Source organism: Anser cygnoides, chromosome 16 (assembly GCF_040182565.1).
Source record: "Anser cygnoides isolate HZ-2024a breed goose chromosome 16, Taihu_goose_T2T_genome, whole genome shotgun sequence".
NCBI lineage: Eukaryota > Metazoa > Chordata > Aves > Anseriformes > Anatidae > Anser > Anser cygnoides.
Window position 1 is genome coordinate 9,757,748 of NC_089888.1, and position 22,948 is coordinate 9,780,695.

At 39.2% G+C, this 22,948-nt stretch overlaps 1 protein-coding gene across 8 annotated transcripts in view; it reads left to right on the forward strand.

The window, feature by feature from the left end:
* The window catches only part of SULF2 (sulfatase 2), a 159,253-nt gene extending 136,578 nt beyond the window's left edge, over window positions 1-22,675 (forward strand). For 7 of the 8 annotated variants that reach the window (XM_048072465.2, XM_048072467.2, XM_013189613.3 and 4 more), the window contains 11 exons: window positions 4,804-5,011; window positions 11,133-11,376; window positions 13,218-13,314; window positions 14,435-14,529; window positions 17,117-17,176; window positions 17,598-17,767; window positions 18,290-18,432; window positions 18,650-18,773; window positions 20,220-20,250; window positions 20,556-20,612; window positions 21,713-22,675. In XM_048072465.2, the coding sequence (XP_047928422.2) occupies window positions 4,804-5,011; window positions 11,133-11,376; window positions 13,218-13,314; window positions 14,435-14,529; window positions 17,117-17,176; window positions 17,598-17,767; window positions 18,290-18,432; window positions 18,650-18,773; window positions 20,220-20,250; window positions 20,556-20,612; window positions 21,713-21,743 (1,260 nt within the window). In that variant the 3' untranslated portion in view covers window positions 21,744-22,675. The remainder of the gene's footprint in view (window positions 1-4,803; window positions 5,012-11,132; window positions 11,377-13,217; window positions 13,315-14,434; window positions 14,530-17,116; window positions 17,177-17,597; window positions 17,768-18,289; window positions 18,433-18,649; window positions 18,774-20,219; window positions 20,251-20,555; window positions 20,613-21,712) is intronic. The other variant, XM_048072469.2, reaches the window with a different exon arrangement.
* Window positions 22,676-22,948: the final 273 nt, after the last annotated feature.

The following is a 22,948-nucleotide window of genomic DNA, read 5'->3' on the forward strand; positions in this document are numbered from 1 at the left end:
GCTAAGGAATTGGGCATATTCAGAAAAATAGCTGGGGAGGGAGGCATCTGTCGGCATGGATCTACGAGATACTATACAAGAGGCATGAGCTAATTATCTCAGTCAACAAGAACAGAGGAATAGTAATGTGTATGAGAAAAGCAATAGGAAATTCAGGTCAGACTATTTCCTGAAATTTGTAACACCTGAGCTGTAGGACAAGCTGCACAAAAGCAGCAGAATTGCCTCTGGTAGAGAAGGGGCTTGCGTCTCTACAGAATTTGCTGTATTGTCTGGATTAGCTCAGTAAAAAATAACACAAGGAGCAAAACACAGCAAAGAAAAAGAGCCAACTAAACTAAACTGTACTGTTTCATACAAGAAAAATTGTATCCTAACTACTCATAGATCAATTTAGACTGGAAGTTTGTCTATTTCCAGCCATTATAGCAGTTTATTTCTAGCTCCCCATTCAATGTGGCAGCAAAGATGGGGTTCAGAAAAATGTATGTAAACTGAAAATGGATGTTGCTGAAGTGTTTTTGTGGGATTGCTGGCAGTGAGAGAGGATTTTATTATCCTGCAAAAATCTTGAATTCTGGAGTCTATATTCCTAAAACTGTTAGGGAGGGAGCCTTGCTGGCAGCTAACTGATCAGACAGTTTCACTTTTCACTTCTCTGTAAAAGGGAATGGAATCCCTTCCTCTTAACAAAAAGAGGAGCTGATGAGACACAGCGTGATGATTTAGGGCTCAGCTGTGAAAGCTGTATGTTTCTACTGGAAACTTCTTAGCGAGATTTGTGTGATCAGCCCTTTTCTCCCAAAGAAAACAATGTCAATTTATAGAGATTCACTGTGGGAAATGAGTGAATTGTATGAAAAATCTAACAAGGAAGGTCATGGCTATTTATTTCTGATTGGAACCTCAAGTAATGACTTTGAATTAACATCCGTGATTGCTCTAGTGGTAAGGAGACAGTGATGCACAGTAACGCAAAAACCACTTGATGGTGATGGGGGCTGTGAAGGAAATAATGGATTTCTGACACTCAGAAAAAATATGTCTTTTTCCACTAAGGGATCATTTGCATGTTCAAGGTGAATAGTGTGAGCAGAGGGAAACAGTATCTGCTCAGTCTGCAACTGCTGCTGTTAGAGTCATGTTTCATAGATGCTGAAGTCCTAATTTGCTCTTGTTGATACATAGAGCAGACAGTTTGGGCTGAAGGAGGGCAAATACGTGTTACAGGCTGTCTTCTCTTTGCCTTTGCAGTGTACCTTTGGGCAAGTTTTCTATTCAATAATACTAATTTCTCCATTAAACTATAGCTCAGGCTCTTCTGATTTGCACACAAGTAACAGTGAGTAGCACATGTTGTGCAGTGGGAAGTAGGGTAGGGGATGGGGTAGAACTGTTAGAACAAGCCCAACACAGTAGGTGGCAGAAAGCACAAGCACAGCAGCTCACTTGGCCTGCCTGAAGGTGGTGGGAAATCGCCAGCTGGAACAGGTTTAATAATTAAACGAGGTGTCTGGAAAGTTTTGCACAATGTGAGCCTGATGAACTTCAGGACATACTGCAAAAGTCATTTATCTGATGGCTGGAGTAGCTGTTCTGCAAGGCACTACAGGAGGAAAGACAGGTTATCCCTTTGGGGTTTTGATATGAGCTGGAATAAAGACTGTGGGGGGAGCTTGGGTTTTCCAGTGAGTTTTAGTTTACATTAAACCACACGTTCCCTTTGAGGATATAGCTCTTGTGAGATAATATGAGCTATAGAACTTGAAAAGTTGGAGGCAAGTGGTGAACTAAGGGCACTTAGTTTTCTTGGCTGGTTGCGTTAATCCACTATTTATATGTAATTACATTTTGCTGCTGGATGGTTATCATTTGTACCTGTGAGCCAAAGTATCTCTGGGGCACCCTAGAGTTCTTCATATAGGAATTTAATTATTTAAGCGATTACCTCTTGTAAAATACTTTATTTGCTTCCAGGGGTTGACACAGGTTTCTGCAAGAGGGTGTGCTATGCACTAGAAACCAATTTGAAATGCCAGAATTCACAATGTTTAAAGCTTCTTGACCGTTGAGCAGAGGTTTTCACAGTTCTTGCAACTACAGCTCTTCTCCCTAAGATTGAAAGCATCCTGTGGAAATGAATGCGGTTGATATAGCTGTGATATTGCCTAGAGAATTTGTGTTTGTACTTAAAAGAAGAGCAGGCTAAATTGTAGGCTCCCAGACACATTCACACACATGCCTGTATCTGTTCTGTGAAAAAAAAATAGAGCTTGAGACGTTGGGGTTTTTTGCCAGCTGGGTTCAGTGTTTGTTTCTAACATCATTTATATAGTTCTGCTCTGCATTTGGTTCAGCAGTGGGCCTGCTAATGCATACAACATGCCCTTCCAGCAAAGCCCTTAAGATATATCCACTGGATATATCCATCCAGCATACAGCTGCCATGGAAAAATTTAAACGGCACCAAGAATTAAAGGAATTCTTCCAGTTCACCTGGAGGGGGGAAATAAGCATCACTTTCTTGACAGGAGATGAAAGAAATAGAGTTTAAATATTTTTGGACCACACATCACAGCACTTATAGTAGTTCTCATCCTGACATTTAACTTTCCCTCTGTTGAATTTTCATTTTTCATGTATCAGATACCTACAGCATAGAGTTCTTCTGAGTAGAAAATGCAGTTTGTTCATATACGTTCAAAACTAAGATTGAGGTATCTGTAATGGGAAGCAGCAACAAACATTTTTAAATCTCATTCTACATTTTTTTGTGAAAGAAACTGTTGCTCGTTCTAGTAAAATAACTTCCAACCCCAGTCTGTGTATCAATGAATGCTGGGCATTTATAAAAAAAAAATAATATTAGAAAAATCAGCAATTTATTCTTGAAAGATTTTTTTGTTCTGCACTGCACCTAGGTAGATGCATCCTGCAGCCATGCAAAGATGCCTGATTCAAATGTCTGCTTGTCAGTGTCACTGATTTCCTATGATTCCTTGTGCTGAAACTTAAGACAGGTTTATCTGCATGAGTGCAAGGCTTGGATCATATAGGATTTTTGGACAGGATACATACAGCTAAGAAGCAATTACAGCTCAGGAGACCCGGCATACAACTGTCAAAGGAAGTAAGTGGCCACACCATAAACTTCTGAATGTTTTAAATAAGCAGACCTCCTGTGGATATAGATAAATCTACTGTAACTGAGTATCTCGCTTCTGACTCCTATAATGAAAGCACTATGCGTTCTCTATATTCTCTATAATGAAAGCACTGAAGATGGTGTTTTCTTTCTTAGCTGTCATGCAAATGATAGGGCAAATTTCAATGGAAAATGAGTGCTTTGTTGCCCAAGCCTGGGCACACCTCTGTATGGAAATTGAAGTGACTGAATCTCCCTCGTAGAGCAGCAGGGTGCTGTAAAATGTCATCTCACTTGGGAACTGTTGCTCTTTTTCTTTCTGTTCTTTTATTTGGAAAATTACCAATATTCCAGTGAGTCCTGGAGGCACAGACTTAGGATTTTGTAACAGGGAAAAGGAGAAATGCTTCTCAAGGCTCAGCAAAAAGCTGTAGGTTTTTCCAGACTGTTTAACATGGTAACAACTGATACATGTTTTTTGTGTTTTTTTTTTTGTTGTTGTTGTATTTTTTTTTCTTTTTATTACTGTGTCCCAAAGCCTAGTTCTGTAGCTAGTAATGTGTTGGTGAATAAAGGAGTAGGTAAAATTAGTTTGTACTCTATCTGAGAAGCAGGTAAAACTTCTTTGCCAGATTGAAGGTGGCTAAACTCCCTTGCCCTTGGCACGGCTCTGACAGCAGCGCAAAGGGATCTGTAACCAACTTGCTTCAGGTTTTGAGTACCAGAAGTAATCATATCAGAATAAAGATGAGATTTTCTCCAGTTTGAGTGGAAGATGGAGGCAGTTATCACTGTGCAGGCATCCAGTGAAGCTCACCATTGCCAACCAAGCCCAAGGGTGCTGAATGGGAAAAGCTATTATTAAGAGAAACACTGAAGATGGAAATAAACTTGTCTAACCACAGACATCCATAACTGATCTAGTTATACAAACCCTGTTAAGGTCAGTAAAGAGAAACGGGCTCTTCTGCAGGGCAATCCTCTATTCTTCTCCTCTCTTTTATATGGCCACCTTAAGATAAAGTGAGTTTTACCCTGGAAGTGCCCGTTCCTCCTCTTTGACTACAGACAGAGTCCAGGTAAACAGTTCACACCGGATCTTTACAGTAAAGGAGTCCACTACTTGGATAAATTTATCCCACCATCAGGCATTTGAACTAGGAAAGAGAAGAAGACTTCTCAGAAAAGTTATTTCCTTTCTTGTAGAGTATGGGATGAGGCTGAATTGAACACAGGCCTGGAGCTTAGTGCTGTTTTAATGGCTTGTTATTGGCACAGATTCCTACCACCCTGCCAAACTCACTTGCAGGTGGGCAAGGATTCTTCCAACCTGTGGTAGGGCTTGAACTTCCTTGTTAGGGAAGCATAATTGGGGAATAAACCTTTTTGCTTGATGCCTCTGTATTTTTAGCTGTAATACTGATTTTGTTAACAAATTCCCATTGCTCTGCCTCCAGGAAATGAAATCAGAAACAAATACAAGAGTGTTCCAAAATGTTCCTGGTTTGTCTAAAAATGGAAGATTACAGGAAATCTGTTCTGCTGGTAGACAATGAACCCCAGCTTACTGTAATGAGGAGTCTCTGATAAATCACTGGAGCTGGCCATTAGACATTGCAGAGTTGAGACAAGTTTTAATGACCAAATCTTTCTTCCAGAAATGGCAGTGCGTAGAAGATGCCAGTGGGAAGCTCAAGCTACACAAGTGCAAGGGAATGGCGAACTTGGCAGGTGCAGGCAACAGCAAAGGCGCTTCCAATCTTTTGCCCAAGTATTACAACAGGAATAGTGAAGACTGCAATTGTGAAGAGAATGAATACAAGCTGAGCCATGTCGGACGGAGAAAGAAGCTCTTCTCCAAGAAGAGTAAGTGAACCCACTACATCTTGTGTCTCTGCCTTACAAAATGGTAACTGTTCAAACACCCATAACCGTCCTGATTTTCATGGACATTGAGTTCTACAGATGTCATTGAAGGCAAGCATATTTACTGTGTATCTGCACATGAAGCGGTGTATTTCATATTGGACAATCAGATTTGAAAATACCTCAGTCTGTAGGAAGAGGAGTGTTTTGATCCAAAATAGAGTCCTATGTTTATTTCTTTCAAAAACAGGAAATGCAGTACACACACTGAAGCGGCAAGTAGCTTAAACTTGCAAAGGCCTTGAAACATGAACAGTGTGTTATAGTGAGTACTCTAATTTTCAGTAGATACTGCAGTGCTTGGGGCTGTTACTGCAGTAATTTATTTTTAATAAAGATGTGTGTGCTGCTACAGAAGCTGCTCGCTTCTAACATCCTTTTCGTGTGCTCAGTCAGCAGAGCCAGGGCTGACTTTTAACCAGAGATCACATCCAAAGGGGATGACTCTGATTCTGGTTTCCTTGGCACAGATCAGGTGCTTTTTCAGAAGGCCCATTCCGCTGGCTCTGTTTTAAACCTGAGTCAGACTAACATCTATATTTGAAGTACATAGTCTAATTATAGATTAAAGAGGCAAATGGCAGCACAGAATTACTGTTCACTTGTAATGTTTCTTTCGTCTCATTCCACAAATACAGGGCCTTAATTATTTAGCAGATTAGTCTTTCTGTATAATGACCTGGCACAAGCTTCAAACAGAGAGTTTAAATTGATTTTCTTCCATTATATTTGCCTTGCAAGCTGATTAGTACCTTCTAAGCTAATTTTTAGTTGAAAAAAATTATTGGTTCCAGGATGAAATTACTCAACTATACTAGCTGTTTAAACATGTGGCACAGCAGATAATCTTTAAATAACACTAGAACATGCAGTTCAATTAACTTTTTTTTCATTTTCCGAAGTCACAGAGAAGAAAGTTCAGACACAGGGAGTCAAATAACAGGAGTAGATTGAAGGCACTTAGATGGGAAGAGGAAAACAATTTACGTGAGGACAACATAATGCTATCTGATAATACTTAACACTTACTTAAGTACTTTTCATTTGTGTTGTGCTTTCTAAACATTAACTAATTTTCGCAACATCTAGAGGAGGTGGTTAAGTGTATAATTACTGTTAGTTTACGTATTAAAGAGGTTGAGGCAAAGAAGCGAAGGTTGTGAAGATACTTTCAGCCAAAGGATTGGGACATCTTTTTCCCTACATTTGTCTCAGAAGAGGCAGAGTTTATGCTGTACTGTCCAGCACGCTTCTCATTGAGCCATAAGGCATAAACTTCAGCAGCGTAAGATAGGATGTTGGTAGTCATGTTCACATTGCTTGTATCTGAAGTAAAACAATTGGCTCCAGATGCTTTATTATTCCCTCTGCCCACATCCAGGGTGTGCGATACAATGGGAGAGTTTAGCTTGGACCTGTTGACACAGACTCTGGGGTTTGATGTTGGCTATTCTTTCACATGCACTTATCTAATAAATCACACACCAAAAATAAACGAGCACAAAGAAATACAAATCAAGATAACATGCCAAGGATTTTCTGAACAGCCTACTTAGAAAGCTGGCTCACTGGATTTGTAAATGGTGACCTGGGTACTGCTGATGTGCATGTGGATTTCTATGACCTGTTTCATGAGATGGGGTAAAGTGCAGTCTGTGCTGGGTTGTACAGTTCTGAGGGCATTTTTGGGGTCTACTACTTAGAGTTTGAAGGGTGCATGGGATCAGTGCTACTTGAATGCCAGCAAATGCTATCCATAAGATTGAACGATAGCTGTACAGAAAATGGAAGTTTCAAACCGGACTATGTCAGTGTCAGGTCCACACTAATGATTTAGTTCATAGCAATGCTGAAGCCTTTGAAAGGAACGCCGTGATCACTCCCTCCTGTCATGAGCAGTAGAGATGGATTTGCAAAGCAGTTTTGACATACTCTAATCTACGGTTGTTTGCAGAAAACTAAATTGGATGCCCTGCTTCAGGGGCGCATCAAGAGTGTTGCAAACCCTGATGGTGATAGGAGGACTGGTCTTTCGCAAAGATTAAACCCAGCGATGCGTGGTGAATGCGTGGTCTAGAAGACCAGACTAAATTGCTGATAGAGGGGCCAAAGCACCAAATGTTTTGATAAAATAATTGCTTTCTAATGTAGGCATGGTCTAGATCCGTTGTCACGTACACCATTACATTTAAGAGGCAAGGATAGTTCCTAAAATGAGGAAATCAGTTGCAAAACATCATGTCATGTGCATGCCTTTTGGGCCCTGGACAAGTAAGTACACAGCTCACCTGCAAAGCTGTTACCTGTTCTGCATTGCAGTGTCCTCTTTATTTCCTTTGGTGCATTCTTATTTTTATAAAAATGATGAAATAAAGCTCTGCAATGGGAGGGAAATTTAAAGTAATAATGAGTGCTTAAAATCTTCGGCTGTTTGTTGTCTGTTATGTTTTTCTTGCTGTGGATTTCATCTCTTCTTCCTGTGACAAACAAGTGCATATGATTAAAGGAGTTATTAAGCTGCATGTAGAGAAATGATGATAGGCCACATAGATTTGTGTACAGAGCGTGTACAAAGAAGCTAGTACATTTTTATTCCCATTTTCATGTAATTTGTTTTTCTTTTGAAGTAGTTTCAATACTGTAACAAAATGGCCTTCTTTGTTATATAAAAAAAAAGTACCCAAACATCAAGTACTTTAAAGATAATGCATTTGAAGTATGATTTTCAATGGCTGTTGTGAGAAACTGGATGTATGGAAGTTTTTGGAGGTTGTTTTTTTTTTCCTCTTTGAAATATCCAAGAACACAGAATCAAAATAAGATTTCTAAAAATCTCTAGTTACCTAATGATCAAGAAAAACCTCCTCTAATCCTTTATCTGTATTTCTAGACGCTTGAGATATTTTCAAAAATTTGACTTCAAAGTGCCTAATTTTACTTTGGTCTTGTAGAAAAAGTGCTGCTTCTCTGCAGAACTCTGAGAAAATACAGAGACCTTACTGGGAAATATAACAGAATTGAGGTGGCTGGTGGTGGACTTTTTCCTCATTGCCCACTGTACAAAAGCAGAGTTCTTGCATGCTGGTTTATTCCATCATTGTCGTGATGCTGGACAATGCATCAGATGCAAAACACCTACCTGGAATAAATGATGACAGGAAAGCCCAGGAGTTCTCTGTCTTCCGCTAATGTCCCTGCTGAGCAGTCACGTTCCTGCTTAGGAGAAATGGCCACGCAGTAGATACAGTTGGTCACAGTCTTCTCAGCTATCCCTGAGATCATTTCCAAATGATCTCAGTGTTAAATCATGATTCTGGCAGCAGCAAAATAAGTAATAAAGCTTGAGAGATGAGGAAGTGAGGAGAGTTAAATACAAACCTGAAGGCTGGGCATGTTTATGTCAGATATGAAGCTTATGGTTTTATAATACAGCATTACCTCACTTATAATCTCAGATACTGCAGTTCGTGCTTGCTCTAGACAGTGTTGAAACCTGAGATGTTACCAAGTAGTTGTAAAAATTCAAGTGTTTGAGTCCCCAGACCATCTGGGGGAACTCTGGACTGGAACAGGCCTGTCCTGTCAGGCTAGAGCGAAGCCACGCGTGCCTGTCAAGTGATCCAGGGAGCTGAGACAGGATGAGTGTGGCATTGAAAACTCATTAGCTTTCTTATGCTGAAATTCCTCTGGACTCTTATTTCCAGATTTAATTTTGAGGATGTAATTTCTTAGCAGTGGCGGAGGACAACAGGCACAGGGACTCAACTTACCAGAGCCAATCTTTAATAATTTGAAAAAGGAGAATAGGTATTTTGGGCAAAATATTTAACAGATCTAGATCTACTTTCTTTGTGGGTTAAAGAATTGGGAAGTAAAACTGAAGCCTGGGGGAGGATCAAGTAATTAGACACTGGTATTTTTGCCTGCAGTGACACAGTACAGATGAATATTGAGATTACTAAATATTTTAACCACTTCCTCTGAAAATGATGGAGTTTGATACTAATCACGGCATTGAGTCAGCACTGTGGATAGCACGTTGTAATAATGCAAGGCCTTCATGAGCTGTTTCTCTCCAGACCAATTTGTTCTTTATAAGGCTGGATTAGGACTGGCTGCAAGGGAGGAGCAGCTCCTGGCTTCGAATTCTTCAGGGGCGTGTGGAGACGGCGGTTCCCTGCAGTTGTCTGTTGAGGTCCAACATGCTGGCTTGGCATATTAGACTTGGAAGGAAGGTAAATTGTTAGTTGGCTGAGCTTAACAAGATGAAATGAGGGAACAATTAAAGAAATGGGAGTTTACACTTTGAATGTAATTGTTAGGGTGTAGCTTTTTGGAACTTCCTCCTACTTTTGAAAAGATGGGAGTTTCCTTCTCATTTATTCAAACATTTCCTGAATGGGTGCCTGAAATGCAGTTGGTCTTTTTGTTGCTTTTTTTTAAATTTATTTTTTTCTCAGATGTGACTCACCTGGCTTAATATCGGCTATAAACTTTGAGCCACAGGTGGAAAATGGGCTAAACCAGACAATCCAGCTGGTATTCTGCTTTCTGTGTGGCACTGATGAGAATTTAGGGCTTGGACCAGTTTCAGGTGGGAGGGGATGTTTGTTTCTCTTCCCACAGTCTACAAAATGGCCTTTGAGACTTTGTGATCCAGTTGGAATTCATGTAAGGCTTCTTGAAAGAAGTTAGTCTGTGTTAATGCCAACGCATGCCAATAGCCATGAATATTTCTTTTGTCAAATTTGGTTGTTCTACCTCCCATTTCTTTTCTTCACTGCTTGTTTTTGCAGTGGAGTTTATCCCTGAGATGAAGTTGGCTCTTCTGTGGATCTTGAGATTACAAGAAGTGTTGGTCTTTTCATGTGGCACATCAGCTGAGTTTTCCCTTACCAGGTTGCAGCAGGAGGTCCTGTTCTAGTGAGAAGTGCTGTGAATCAGCTCTGTGTGAAGGAGAGGTGACCAGAGGAACCAAGACGCTTGCTTGGTTCCAGCAACATCTTGGATGACTCCAAAGCACATATACACAGCAAGGAGTCTGGGCAGGGGAAGAAGAGAAGCTATGGTACTTTGGTCATGCTTTTTTCTCCAGGAGTGAGATAATTCTGCTCAACATGAGTGACTGAGCAGTCACTGCAGTGAGCAGGAAATAGAGGTGTGAGCCCTCCTGTACAGTAGAGAAGTTTAGTTATGGATTCAGACTCCATAGCTAGGATATATGCATGCCACTTTAGACAAAACTGAAGAGGAATTGGGATTTGGGCCAGGAGAGGGAGCTTTGGAAAGCAGCGATGGCAATAAGATCACTGGGAATCTCATACTGTGAGGTGCAGATTCTGTCTTTGGGCTGCAAACACAGAGGCAAACTCTGAGGGAGTGCATAGCACTGGAGGGTGGTGCTTTTTGTAGAAACTTGCTGTCTGGCCTGCACGTGAGGAAAATAATTGCAAAGAAAATAATTAAATGTGGATAAAAGTAAAGATTCAAATATTAATCCCTCCCATTAAAATCAAGCATCTTGTCTTGAAAAAAAAGAGTATGGAATTGAGAAGAAGTTCAGGCTGAACACTCGAGTACTCCCTGTTGAAATTCGGGGTGACTTCTGTGAAGTGTTGAAGGAATACTGGCACTGGAATGTTTTACAGTAGATGACAGAATGCAGTTGAGAACTAATCCGCAAGGATGACCTAAGACCCTGCTGTCTTTCACTTTCAGAATTATTTTTTAAGGTGTTACTGCCATCTAGTGGCTCTTGGGGGAAGAGTAGAGTTTCTTTGAAAGTTGTTCACTCTCGGGGTGATGACTGTACAAATACATTCTCTTTCCCCTCTGCCATCCTTGTGCATTTGCACTCTATCTACTCCTCTCTCTCAGGCTTTAAGGTACCCATCAGGTAATGACATGGCAGTGCTGAGGAAAGCTGCAACAAACAGCATTTGTCATTGAGTGAATTCCAAATGTCATATTAGGGGCTGTTGTTTGCCAAGAACCACAGAGAACCAAAGTGTAACCTGCTGTTTCTCCCCGTCTTAATCCTTTTACTCCCTTTTCTGTGCAGAATACAAACCAAGCTATGTCCGGAATCGTTCTATACGCTCTGTATCCGTCGAGCTGAATGGAGCCATTTATAACTTGGGTTTAGAGGACGGATACCAACCTGTCTTACCAAGAAACATCACCAAGCGACACAAGATGCAGAGGGCTGTTCCTCGTGAGGAGGAAGATAAAGACATGGCAGAATACAGTGGCACTGGTGGCATTGCAGAATATACAGCCCCTAATCTAATAAAAGTTACTCACAGGTGAGTAAATATTGTAAGTTTCTATAAACTTTTGCTGCTTGAGTGGCTGCTGTACATAAATGCGTGCATTACCTTTTGATAAACATATTATGTCCCTTTTGGATACCGTCTAACTTCACTAAAATTGTTATTCTCATCTGTACACACCTTTCAGTTTTGTTTTAATTTTGTCATCATGCACAAAGGGGCATGAAGCTACTGAAGAACCACAGCGGTGCTTTTATGTCTTCTACACTTTGGAGACAGTAATCACTGATCAGTGCACATTTCCAGTAAGGACAAGTGAAACTCTTTGCAGTGTTGGTGTGTACACCTATCTGAAACAAGGAAAGGCTCTACCCATATAAATCTCAGTGTGCAGCATGTAACCCCGCCTGTCTGAAGATCAGAATACTCCATACTCCAACTGGAGTATTACCCAGTTTCAACATGCCATTGGTTGCATTGTATTTCAAATACAAAATCAGTCCCAAAGGAAGCAGCAGCATCACAGAGCTTCCTGTACCCAGTGCTAGGAAAGGAAAATCTATGTTATCGATGAGGTTAGATAGACCAGGAGTACTGGGGAATGGAACATTGGAGAGAGAGGTGAGGGAATTGTCCGCGTTCTAAAGAGACTCTAATAGTTAAAGGTTTCTCAGTGTGCAGATCCAGGGTCTGGTGATGTATCTTCAACTCTAGTTAATTCAGTGTTTAGTCACCCTTTCTACTTGTGAATTATGAGAAAATCCATCAATCACTATGGATTATGTGAATTAAATTGTTTAATGACTAGCTTGTGCAAATATGCATGAGCCAGATAGCTGCTGTTAAAATCTGTGGTTTCCATTTGACTTCAGTTTACAGGGTTAGAGATTTGCTAATATGAGGAAACATAGGTAGGTTGACATCAGCAGAGTTCTGCCCTCATTCCTCAGCTTTTTTGAATGTTCAGGACCCGTAAATCACTATTAGTGCTTTTTTTCTGGGACATGTTAAATTGATTTGTGCTGCTTTACTGGGTGTATCCCAGCTCCATACCAGGAACTGTCAGGAAGGTCGTGCGTAATTCATGAGAAGTCCCCAGGAACACTTGCAGAAAAGAAGGCAGTGGGATAACATGCATGAGGTGGTTTAAAGAAAACAGGAATATTGAAAAAAACCTCAGCTTTAATTTAATAAATAATCATTCAAAAATAACTCCATGATATTTATTGACCCCTAATAAACTTGTTGAGGATTTATGTCTTTTTTTTTTTTTAATCTTAAATCCTGGACTTCATGAGAAGTTACTGGAACATGAGCACTTAAAGTTGTCGGAGGGTATTTTGCCTTTGAAGTCAGGGAGCTGTATTTGAAAAAGTTTATCCCTTTTGTAGAAAATCACATTTTTTTTCTTTGTAGTATTATAATACATGTTATAAAGAAGTGCTTTCTCCTTGCCCCTACCACTGTATGTCACTTAATTATGCATAGGGAAATTGCTTCTGAGTAGTGCTTTCGGTACTTGCTAGTTAGTAGAGATTATTTATGTAGACAGCCTAATGCGTAAACAAGAACTCTGTGCGGCACAATTTGCATATAGAAATGAAACAGTCAACAGGTTCTCTTGATAGGAATATTGTCCTTGAATTTTTTGCCTTCTGAAAAATGCCCATGGTGACTCAAACCCAAACTTCTTTCCTGGCTAGTAACATACTCTCCTGTTCTCTTGAATGAACATTGTTTATTTTGAATTCTGAGTGTCATTTCCAATCTGGCTTCTCATGTGTTCTGGAGTTGTGCTGTTAAAATAGCACAGCAAAAGCTGTTTGCATTGTGTGTGTATCTACTATAATAAACATTGCTTTTTCCATGGCCAGGTGCTATATCCTGGAGAATGACACTGTTCAGTGTGACACAGATCTGTACAGGTCACTGCAAGCTTGGAAGGACCATAAACTTCATATTGACCATGAGGTGAGTGATGTTACCAGTCACACATTTTCAGCGTGTCTTTGGCCTGGTTTCCTGTGGGCTGATAGGATCATGCTGACTACATTTGTGTCTGTCTGCCTCTGTGTGTCTTTGTTCTTCCCTGGAATCTTTGTAACTTAATGGTTGATTTCAGAATAGAGATTTCATAGATAATTAAGTTGCTACAAGTTTCTGAAGACAAGATAGTAAGTGGAGGAGAGAACTACAACTTAAAGAACTGAGAAATGGCATAAGCCTTATGAGATAAATGAGAGAGACTTGTAAGTCTCGCTTCTGTCCTGTTGTGTTCCTGCTTTAGGATCACTGGGCTGGATTCTTTGTGTATTTTTCGTGAAATCTTTGTCCACTGTCTATGCAGCCATGGACTTCTATTAGATTTGTGGTCACTGTTGTCTGATGGTAGTTGCATGGCAAATTCTTTGTTCACGCTGGATGACTTCATTTTTTCTGTTGTGTAAAGAATTGAAGTGGAAGCCTGTAATACCCATCTGAGTGGGCTACGCTGTGCATGAGCTACACTGAACAAAAGCAGGAGTTTCATTTACTGAAGGTGGTTAAAAATAAACCATGTGGGTGGCACAATTAAATTAACTGCTCATGTACATCCCATGTGGCCAGATGTTGCTAGACTGCCATGTAAAAGGATGGAGATTTACTGCTTTTCTCTTCCAGAATCTCTGAAGAGGGGACTTCAGAGCACTCGCTCCCCATTTTCTTCTCAGGTTCCTAACAGGCCAAACCTTTAAGGGCTTCATTTTCCTTTGGTACCCTTTCACCTTTGCAAATATGCTGAAGAGGAAAAATCACAGTGGAAGTGGAGTGTTCATCTGTCTAAGGCTGTATGGCACCCTCCCACCTTGCTCCCCCCAGTGCCACATTCTGCTTTCACCTTCAGTAATCAGAGCAGGCAAATTGTGCCCCAGAATTGTCCTCCTGCCTGCAGTTTCCTTTTGGGAAGGTAGCTAATCTGAAAATGCTTGTTAGTGGAGGAAGTTATGGAAGGTAGCAAGAAAGAAGCATTTGATGGCAATATGTTTGAGAGGGTTAGAATAAAATTAAACCATGCTGTAATTTTTTTAACCTGTATGTTTACTTTTTTCAGATTGAAACGTTGCAAAATAAAATAAAAAATCTGAGGGAGGTGAGAGGTCATCTGAAGAAGAAGAGACCTGAGGAGTGTGATTGTAACAAGATAAGGTATTTTTGGTGTACTTGTGAGTAGTTAACTGTAGCTGATTTATGTCTTCACAGGAGAGATCAGAATCTGTTTTAAGTGGTTTTGTACCTGCTATGCTCTTGTCTAATGCTTTCTGCAGCTGTCCAACCCTCCTAAAGTACAAGGCCCACCTTCTGCCAGGCAGCAGTTTAATTGCCTCTGTGTCAACTGATGTATGTAAAATGCTTTTAAACCAGTAAGTTATGCTCTTGTACTGAAGATGTTGCTATTAGATACTAGAAATTAATATTTTTAGCTGCAGGCTTTCTTCTGAAAACTTGCTTGTCAGTATGGTGCAGTGTTACACAAATCTTTCAGTAAGAATAGTGCATAATGTATATGGAATAAAGGGGTGGTCAGATGAGAGACTTTCTTTCCATTTGATTTCTTCAAGTCCAGATGAGTTATCACATAGCATATAGTTCCTGCAATACTAAGCAGCTATGCCAGGTAGAAGAAGCAGGAATTTAACAGTTGGTGCAGAGTAACTGTAATTCTGTAGCCACCACCGACTTTGTGCAACAATTTTTTTTTCCCTGATGCATATGATCTCTGGATTTTAAATGCAACAGGCAATACTAAAATAGCGATTGTGCATTAAGATCTCTGCATAGTTGGTTTCTCATAGCCACATATTTGCAAAATGGCTGTGAGATCAGCTCACTGATTGCATGGAAAGAAGGTTCAAGCATATCTGAAACCTTCTAGGGAGCAAGTTCTTGCTCTGCAAATAAGCACAGCAGAAAAATCTTACAAAATCAAATGTTAACACAAACAGAATTTGCCCCTGAGAAAGTTGATGGAATGCAATAGTTCAGTTGGAAGGATCTACAAAGATCATCAAGTCTAACTGCCTGACCACTTCAGGGCTAACCAAAAGATAAGCTTATTATTAAGGGCATTATCCTTAACGAAACCAGGAGCAACTGCTCTTTGATCAGAGTGATCACAGAGCAATCACTGAGGCTGCAGTGAGGCAGATGTTACCAGGAGTACAGCAGCCACAGTGGCAGTACGACAAGAAAAGCTGTACTCAAAAACATAAGGCAGCTCTGCTATCATTGTCAGCTAAAGTAGTTTTTATTAAGGAGCCTCTATAAGAGGATGTGGATGATACTTCTCTGTCTCATTGCTATAATGGAGGTACAACATAATCTAGTTTAGTTTACAGACACAAGGTACATAGTCTTTTTGGCCCATGTTGATTCTGCAATGCAGCTTCAGCAACAGATCATTAAAATAAGCAGAACATCCCTTTCTTAGGTTATGCCAACCCAATGTACATACAAGCTATGGCATAAAGTACTTAAAATTAAACCCGTATAATTCTAAATGACAAATCCCCTAAACTTTGCCTTAACAGTTTTGAAAGCAGTGTATTATGTAACCAACCAAGTTTATTTGATACATACAAAGATGAAGTTATTTTTACAGTTAACATAACATTACGTTTCTCACATCTGATACAAGAAGCACTTACATTTGTGCATAGCATCATTCAGATGAATAATCCCACTGAAATCAATGAAGGTAATAACGTGAGTTATATGTTTGCAGAATTGCATTGAGCGTAGCATTTCAGACTAGTTAATGATATGCACATTATCTATGCTAGAGAAAAAAGTTGACTGAATTGAAGATAGATAGTTCTTTAATAATTTTGTTAATTTGCTATAAGGATTAAATTTACATAAGCTCCCAGTAGCATTTGTAATTTAAAAGATTTGTTTTGTTTCAAAGGGAATTTTAGTCTGACAATTAGAAAAATAGCACTTACTGAACTTAGTTTGTCTTTGCTTATTTGTGTGGTTAGTAAGTATAGTGAACTGTATTAGTCAGGAAAAAATTGCCATTGCCTAAGCCTATTTTGTCCTTTTTTTTTTTTTTTTTAAACTTTGCAAACTACAAAGAAAGGAAACTTGTGCGAAACCTAGTAAGAGCTCTTGAAGACAGTCAAAATAGTAGAGCTACCCAAATAGAATGTGTATGATGTCAACTGCCACCCTACATATCTCAGAATACATTAGACACTGCTACTGCTTGGACAGTCCCATCCGGTTTCAGTTTTCCTGGAACTACTAGCTAGTAGCAGTGGGGGGGGTGGGAACTCTATGAGGTACAAGTGATGCTTAAATTATTTTGTTTGGAAAACAGCAGGAAGGTGGTATGAGCTTGTCATCATATCCTCTGAAAAATTAATGAATATTCTGTTGAAGAAATCTCATAATTGAATTATAAATCTACTGATTTTACCTGCCCCATGTAGGGAAACAGGAAGTAATGACAACTAAAATTGAAAATTGCAACTGGAATCATCTGTAGATACATAGTGCAATACAGTAGCAGAGCACCAGGTGTCACTATGTACAAATGATCGAAGGAAAAGAGAGGCACAAGTGCCTGACCCAGTCTAGCAAGGCTGTTTTGTGTTCACCACCTACCCTGAGTGAACAAATTGAAGGGAGAAGTGATACTGGATTAAATGCACTTTGAATCCAGGGTGAAAATATGGTATGAACAGGTACAATTGTCTCTGTTGTTCATCAACAATTCTTTTTTATTTTCCAGTTACCACTCAAAACACAAAAGCAAACTGAGGCATAAGGGATCTAATCTTCATCCTTTCAAGTAAGTGAAGAAGGCCTGTTCCTTTGAAAGAGAAAATGCAAAGATCCTAGTATTTGGTCCAAGCACATGTGTAAAAACTAAGCAAAAGAAGTAATTTCACTTATCCTGTGCTAAAAAGAATAAACATACAGACATCTGGGAAAAGAACCAAACCAATAGTAAAAAAAAATGCTTGTAAATGCACATCAAAGACTTCAGGCAAGCCCATTAAACCCCTTTGGCTCCATTTTTTTTTCCCCTGTACCATGGAATTGCAAAGAGCTCTGGAGATCCAGAGCTATTTGGAAGAAAAGCCATTTATTTTTAAAATACCAACTATTTCTTTCCCTCAAAGCAGCTTATTTTATTAGCTGCTTCATTTTTTTTTAGGTGTATTCAAGTATAACAGAGTCTGCATGACCCTAATGTTTCATGTGTGCAGGAAAGCCCTACAGGAGAAAGACAGGCTGTGGCTGCTTAGAGAGCAAAGGAGAAAGAAGAAACTGCGCAAACTGCTTAAGAGAATAAAAAATAACGACACTTGCAGCATGCCTGGTCTGACCTGCTTCACCCATGACAACCAGCACTGGCAAACTGCTCCCCTGTGGACACGTAAGGATACTCTAAATTAACTAACAGATAGCTGGGTGCAGCGTACTGACTAGGATGATTCTAGGTTACCAGAAACTACCAGTATGATAAGGCAAGTAGCCAAAGCCACACGATTTTCCTCATACTAAATAATCCATGTTTCAATGTTGGCATGCATGATCCTTACAAAAGGCAAAGGAGTTAAATTAATAAAAACAACAAAACTGCAGATGAAAACCTAGAGATACTGCAGGCAGTACACAATACATACACAGTACATCGTATTATTATCTCAGCAGCTGGAATGTTTCCCAACCAGGAAGTGAAAAACAACTAGCTGAGACACTGCTCAAGTTAGACGTTTTGTGGGGGCTACGTAAGCATAGAACGTTATGCTGGAAATGTATTCTCTGCTTTAGAGCTCAGGAGTGAGGGAGTGACTGCCTATGAATAAAGCAGTACCATAACCAAAAAGTAATAAAATAAGCAGTGCCTAAAACCAGCAACATATATCTTAAGTCTTTATGATGCTTTCCTTTGCAGTGGGTCCTTTCTGTGCTTGTACCAGTGCCAACAACAACACCTACTGGTGTTTGAGGACAATCAACGAGACCCACAACTTTCTGTTTTGTGAATTTGCTACTGGATTTTTGGAGTATTTTGATCTCAACACTGATCCATATCAGGTACCTGATCATAGTACAGCTCTGGAAATGTATGAGTGTTCTTTACCAATGATGCATTGAAATACCGCAGTATTGGTACAAGAAGTAGATGCAACTATTAACATAAAATGATTTCGCTTCTCTCCTGTTGGAAGTAAACCACAGATATTCCATATGTGCAAGTTACCAAACTACAGAGGAATACCTGTTCTCTAACAAGAACCTCTCTGTATTGCAGCTAATTAACGTGGTGAACACACTAGATAGAGAAGTTCTTAATCAACTGCACATCCAGCTGATGGAACTAAGAAGCTGCAAAGGGTATAAACAATGCAATCCAAGAACTAGGAATATGGATCTGGGTAAGTGCTTCTGCTATTACACTCAGAAACTACCCAAAAGAAATGGATCTCTTGTTTACTGACATGAAACTTTCATCAGCCAAAAAATGATTTTAGAATTGATTTATACTAGTAATGCCCTGCTGCGGCTGATGATTGCATGCTCAAATGCTTGTATTGTTTGTTCAATTTGTCTTATGTAATGTTTCCAGAAATTCACACTTACATAGTAAGACTTGGATACTTAAATATGCAGCTGCTGAAATGCAGGAAGAAGAGCATCCCTGCCCCTGGCAGGGGGGTTGGAACTACATCATCTTTAAGGTCCCTCCAGCCCAAGCCATTCTGTGATTCTGTGACTGAAAGAGATGAGGAAGGAAGAAAACTAATGAAAGAACAAACAAATACCTAATAGCTGCTTCCGAGTTCATAGGCTCTTGGGATAGGTCAAGCTGGAAGGGACTTGCGGTGTTCATCTGGTCTAACTTCGTGCTCACTGTAGGGTCAGTTTTGAGGTCAGACCATGTTATTCAGGGCTTTATGCATTTGGATTTTGAAAACCTCCAAGAATGGAGACTGCACAACTCCTCTGGACAACTGGTCTAGCAGTTGTGTTACAGCATTCCATCTGAAGGCATGATTTTTAGGAATATTTCTTTTAGAGACAATACAGTCCACGCAGACTTACTAAACTAGCTTAGAAATAACTTTAACCTCAAAAACGGAGGCTAGTGCTTAAGCTGATTGGTTTTCCCTGGTGTTGGTGCAAGGTAGTTGTAAAATAACAGCAGGTCAAGGTAAGAGGTGCACTGAGGAATGCATTACACTACCAAAAGATGTGCTCTTCTAACTATGCCTTTAAGGTCCAAAAAGAATGAAACCCATAGTTCTTTATTCTTTTTCTAGGTTGGACTCATCGTTTTGAGTCCTTTCAGTTTTCCTGGTCTACTCAACACTATTCTGTGTTTGTTTTCTTAATGTTTAGTCATGATGGCAAACTGAAACATATAGTTATTTGTATTTCTCCTTTTTAAATTGCATTTCTTATTTACTCCTTAGTACAAAGGCATAAGAAATGCAATGTAAAAAAAATATGTATAGCCTTCAGAGCTTGAAGACCCCCACCCCCAATATACTGTTACATACCTAAGTCCACCTGAGTCAAAAATATTATTTCAGGTCTTATTTAGCGTATGTACCATCTAAAGCTGTATGCTTTGAAATCAAGTTTTTGGCATTTAAGTATACCACTGCAGGACGTTTACAGAAAAGTTTCACAATTACCTATCTCAATTTACAACCCATTTTACCTAGAATAAGGGATTAAATCTGAAAATAACAGTTCTAGTGAACATCTTAATATTCTGTTAATATTCTCAGATCTTACTTTAAATTGTGTGTTACCAAATACCTTATTCTGTTGGTTAATACAATGGTTAATAACATGTTAATTTTTTCCTCACTTAGGACTTAAAGATGGAAGCTACGAGCAGTACAGGTACATTTTTAAAAATACATAGTTAAATTATTATTCTTAAATACCACCTTTATGCTAAAGAGTTAGGAGTGTGGGATTGGGAACGACATGGACAGACACTGCCTACAGCGACGTTTGCAAGGTCTTTCCATCCCAGTTACTGTGAAACACTGGAGCTATTTCTGTTTCAATGTTATAGCATGTTCTAATCTTTGTAGTCAAAATTCAGGCTAAACTCTTCTCCTTCCTCATCTTTTAGACTGTAGTGCTGGTGGTTTTCTTGGTGATGGTTAACTTTTTTTCTCCTTTTGCTGCTTGAAAATTAGGCAGTTTCAGCGTCGAAAGTGGCCAGATGTGAAGAGACCATCATCTTCTAAGTCACTGTGAGTTGGGAGCAGTTCATGAAAAGCATTAGCTTTTACTTACCTTTCTTTTCTTTACTTTTCTGTTTGCATGCAGCACCTTTTTAACATCATCATCTGTTCTCATGAAATGCTAAGTGGCAAGTGCTCTAAATTAAGCAAGAAATATTACACTGCCATCGTTACAGACTAGTCCTGTACAAAACCTCTTGGTATATGTTTTCTGGGAATGTAGGAACATTAAGATTAAAGCAATTTAAAACTTGAGCAAAGGTGGACTCTCAATTAAGAAACCGATTACCATTACCTACCTGTAAGAATTTGAGATCATTGTGTTGGTTTTGTCTAAACTTAAATGTGTGGCAGCCTCCTAGCAGCCTCTCATAACATCCAGAAATAACAAGACTGATTGTCATTACTCATAGAGGGTCATGTACTTTCTTGCTATTTATCCAACCACCACCTCCCTCATGTTGTGAACAAAGAAAGCAAGTTAGAACAGAAAGTAGCGTACTTTGGATGAAGAAAGATCTGTACATTTTGGGTTATTCTGACATTATACTAAAATCAATATTGTTTGTTGCTTATTTTACTGCCTTCTGAAACTTGAAGATTATTATTCAGTGTAGTACTGGTAGTTCTCAACTTCCCAGACCCCAAAGGTGAGATACAAATTTAAAGATAAGAGAAATAGTTACTTTTGACATGCCAGTTACTCTCTGTCTCTGAACCTCCCTTAAAAAGAAGGTTGAGACTTTAACTCGTAAGGTGCTCTCCAGCTGTGCAGCAAGAACTACGTACCAGTACCTTCATCAATAGGCACAGTCTGACCTTCGCAACTCCTCCAAGAGCATTTTTGTCACCAAATGGTAACACTTTGTATATCTAGTTAAAGAGAGCCAAGATTGGATTCAGAACCAAACGAAGCTAGAATTTATGAGATATATTGATTGAAGTTTCAAACATGGTTGGTTGATTGTTTGTGATATACCTGCTGTATTTTTATAGGTGGTCTACAATGTTTCAATTGTTTTATTCCTGCATGGAACTATTGAAAATATATTCCAACTACTTCCTAACTAGAATGTTATACACTAAATCATGTTTGTTTTATTTTAAAGAGGCCAACTGTGGGAAGGATGGGAGGGCTAACCTCCCCACCTGCTGGACCTCAGTGAGGATATAAACTGGCCAGAACTTGAATTCATGTACAGACTATGTGAAAATGTGTATGATTTCAGAAAGAATTATAATGTTAGCCTGGAGGACTGGATGAACTTTGAGGCCGAACTAGATAAGAGTGTTTGCACTGGTGAGTGAATTAAGTAGATGAAATGAAATTATGGAACTCCTGTCAGGAACACAGGTCTCTTTGAAATCCACTATTGTACCTGCTTTTTGCTTTGGATTATACCTCACCTGCTTCACAAAGCATTTTATGTCAAGAAGACACCACTAACACTGTTCCAGGAATTGACAGAAGAGGAAATACAGCTGCATCCCAAAGAGGATTGCCATCCCCATGGGCAAAGTGTACACAAAGACAGTGGAAGTAAACCTACAACATTTTTCAGTTCAGCTATACCTTTGGATGGCGCGAGGGAAAATTTCAAAGCCAAGTATTTCTAAAGCAAGATACAGAAAACATGGATGTTTTTGCTTCCAACTGGGGTAAAGGTAATGGTGGAAAAGAACTTTTAAGAGATTCAGGAATTCAAGTGAGCAGCACTGAATATTCTCAACACCATGCTATTTCTCACATTTCCTCTGAGGGTATGTTTTAGGTCCATGTCTACTTGTCTGTCCTATTGACAACTCTAGGAAAATTAGAGAAATCTTAACTAACAGATGTCAGACTTTTGGAGGGGTTGTGTAAATATTGATCAATATACTGTTTAAAAATAAATTCTTTCAGGTTGTGAAGATTTTCGTTATTAAAAGTGTGGAATGCCCACATACCATTTCTCAAAATGTTACTTAATGTTGCATAGCACATTTCAGAATTCATCCATTTTTAAAAGTACTGAAAAAAATCAGTAAATGTACATCTTACATTTTAATGAAATCAGATTTGTATTAATTTTTTTTGTGGGTAATATTATATTGTATGTTCAAAACCAAAACAATTTGAGAAAGCAACATTGGCTTAGTAGTGCAACTTTTACACTTATTTTTAAAAGGCTGCTCCAAGAAGTTCAATAATCATGACCAATTAAAAAATAATCTAGTTATAGCTCAGTCTACAGAAAAGTAGATGATCTGAATGAGGGTTACTGTTTAAAAGCTTTCAAAGGAAAGAAAACATGACTTTACTAAGGAAGCACAGTGTACAGAGTCTATTTGAGTATCTTCATAAA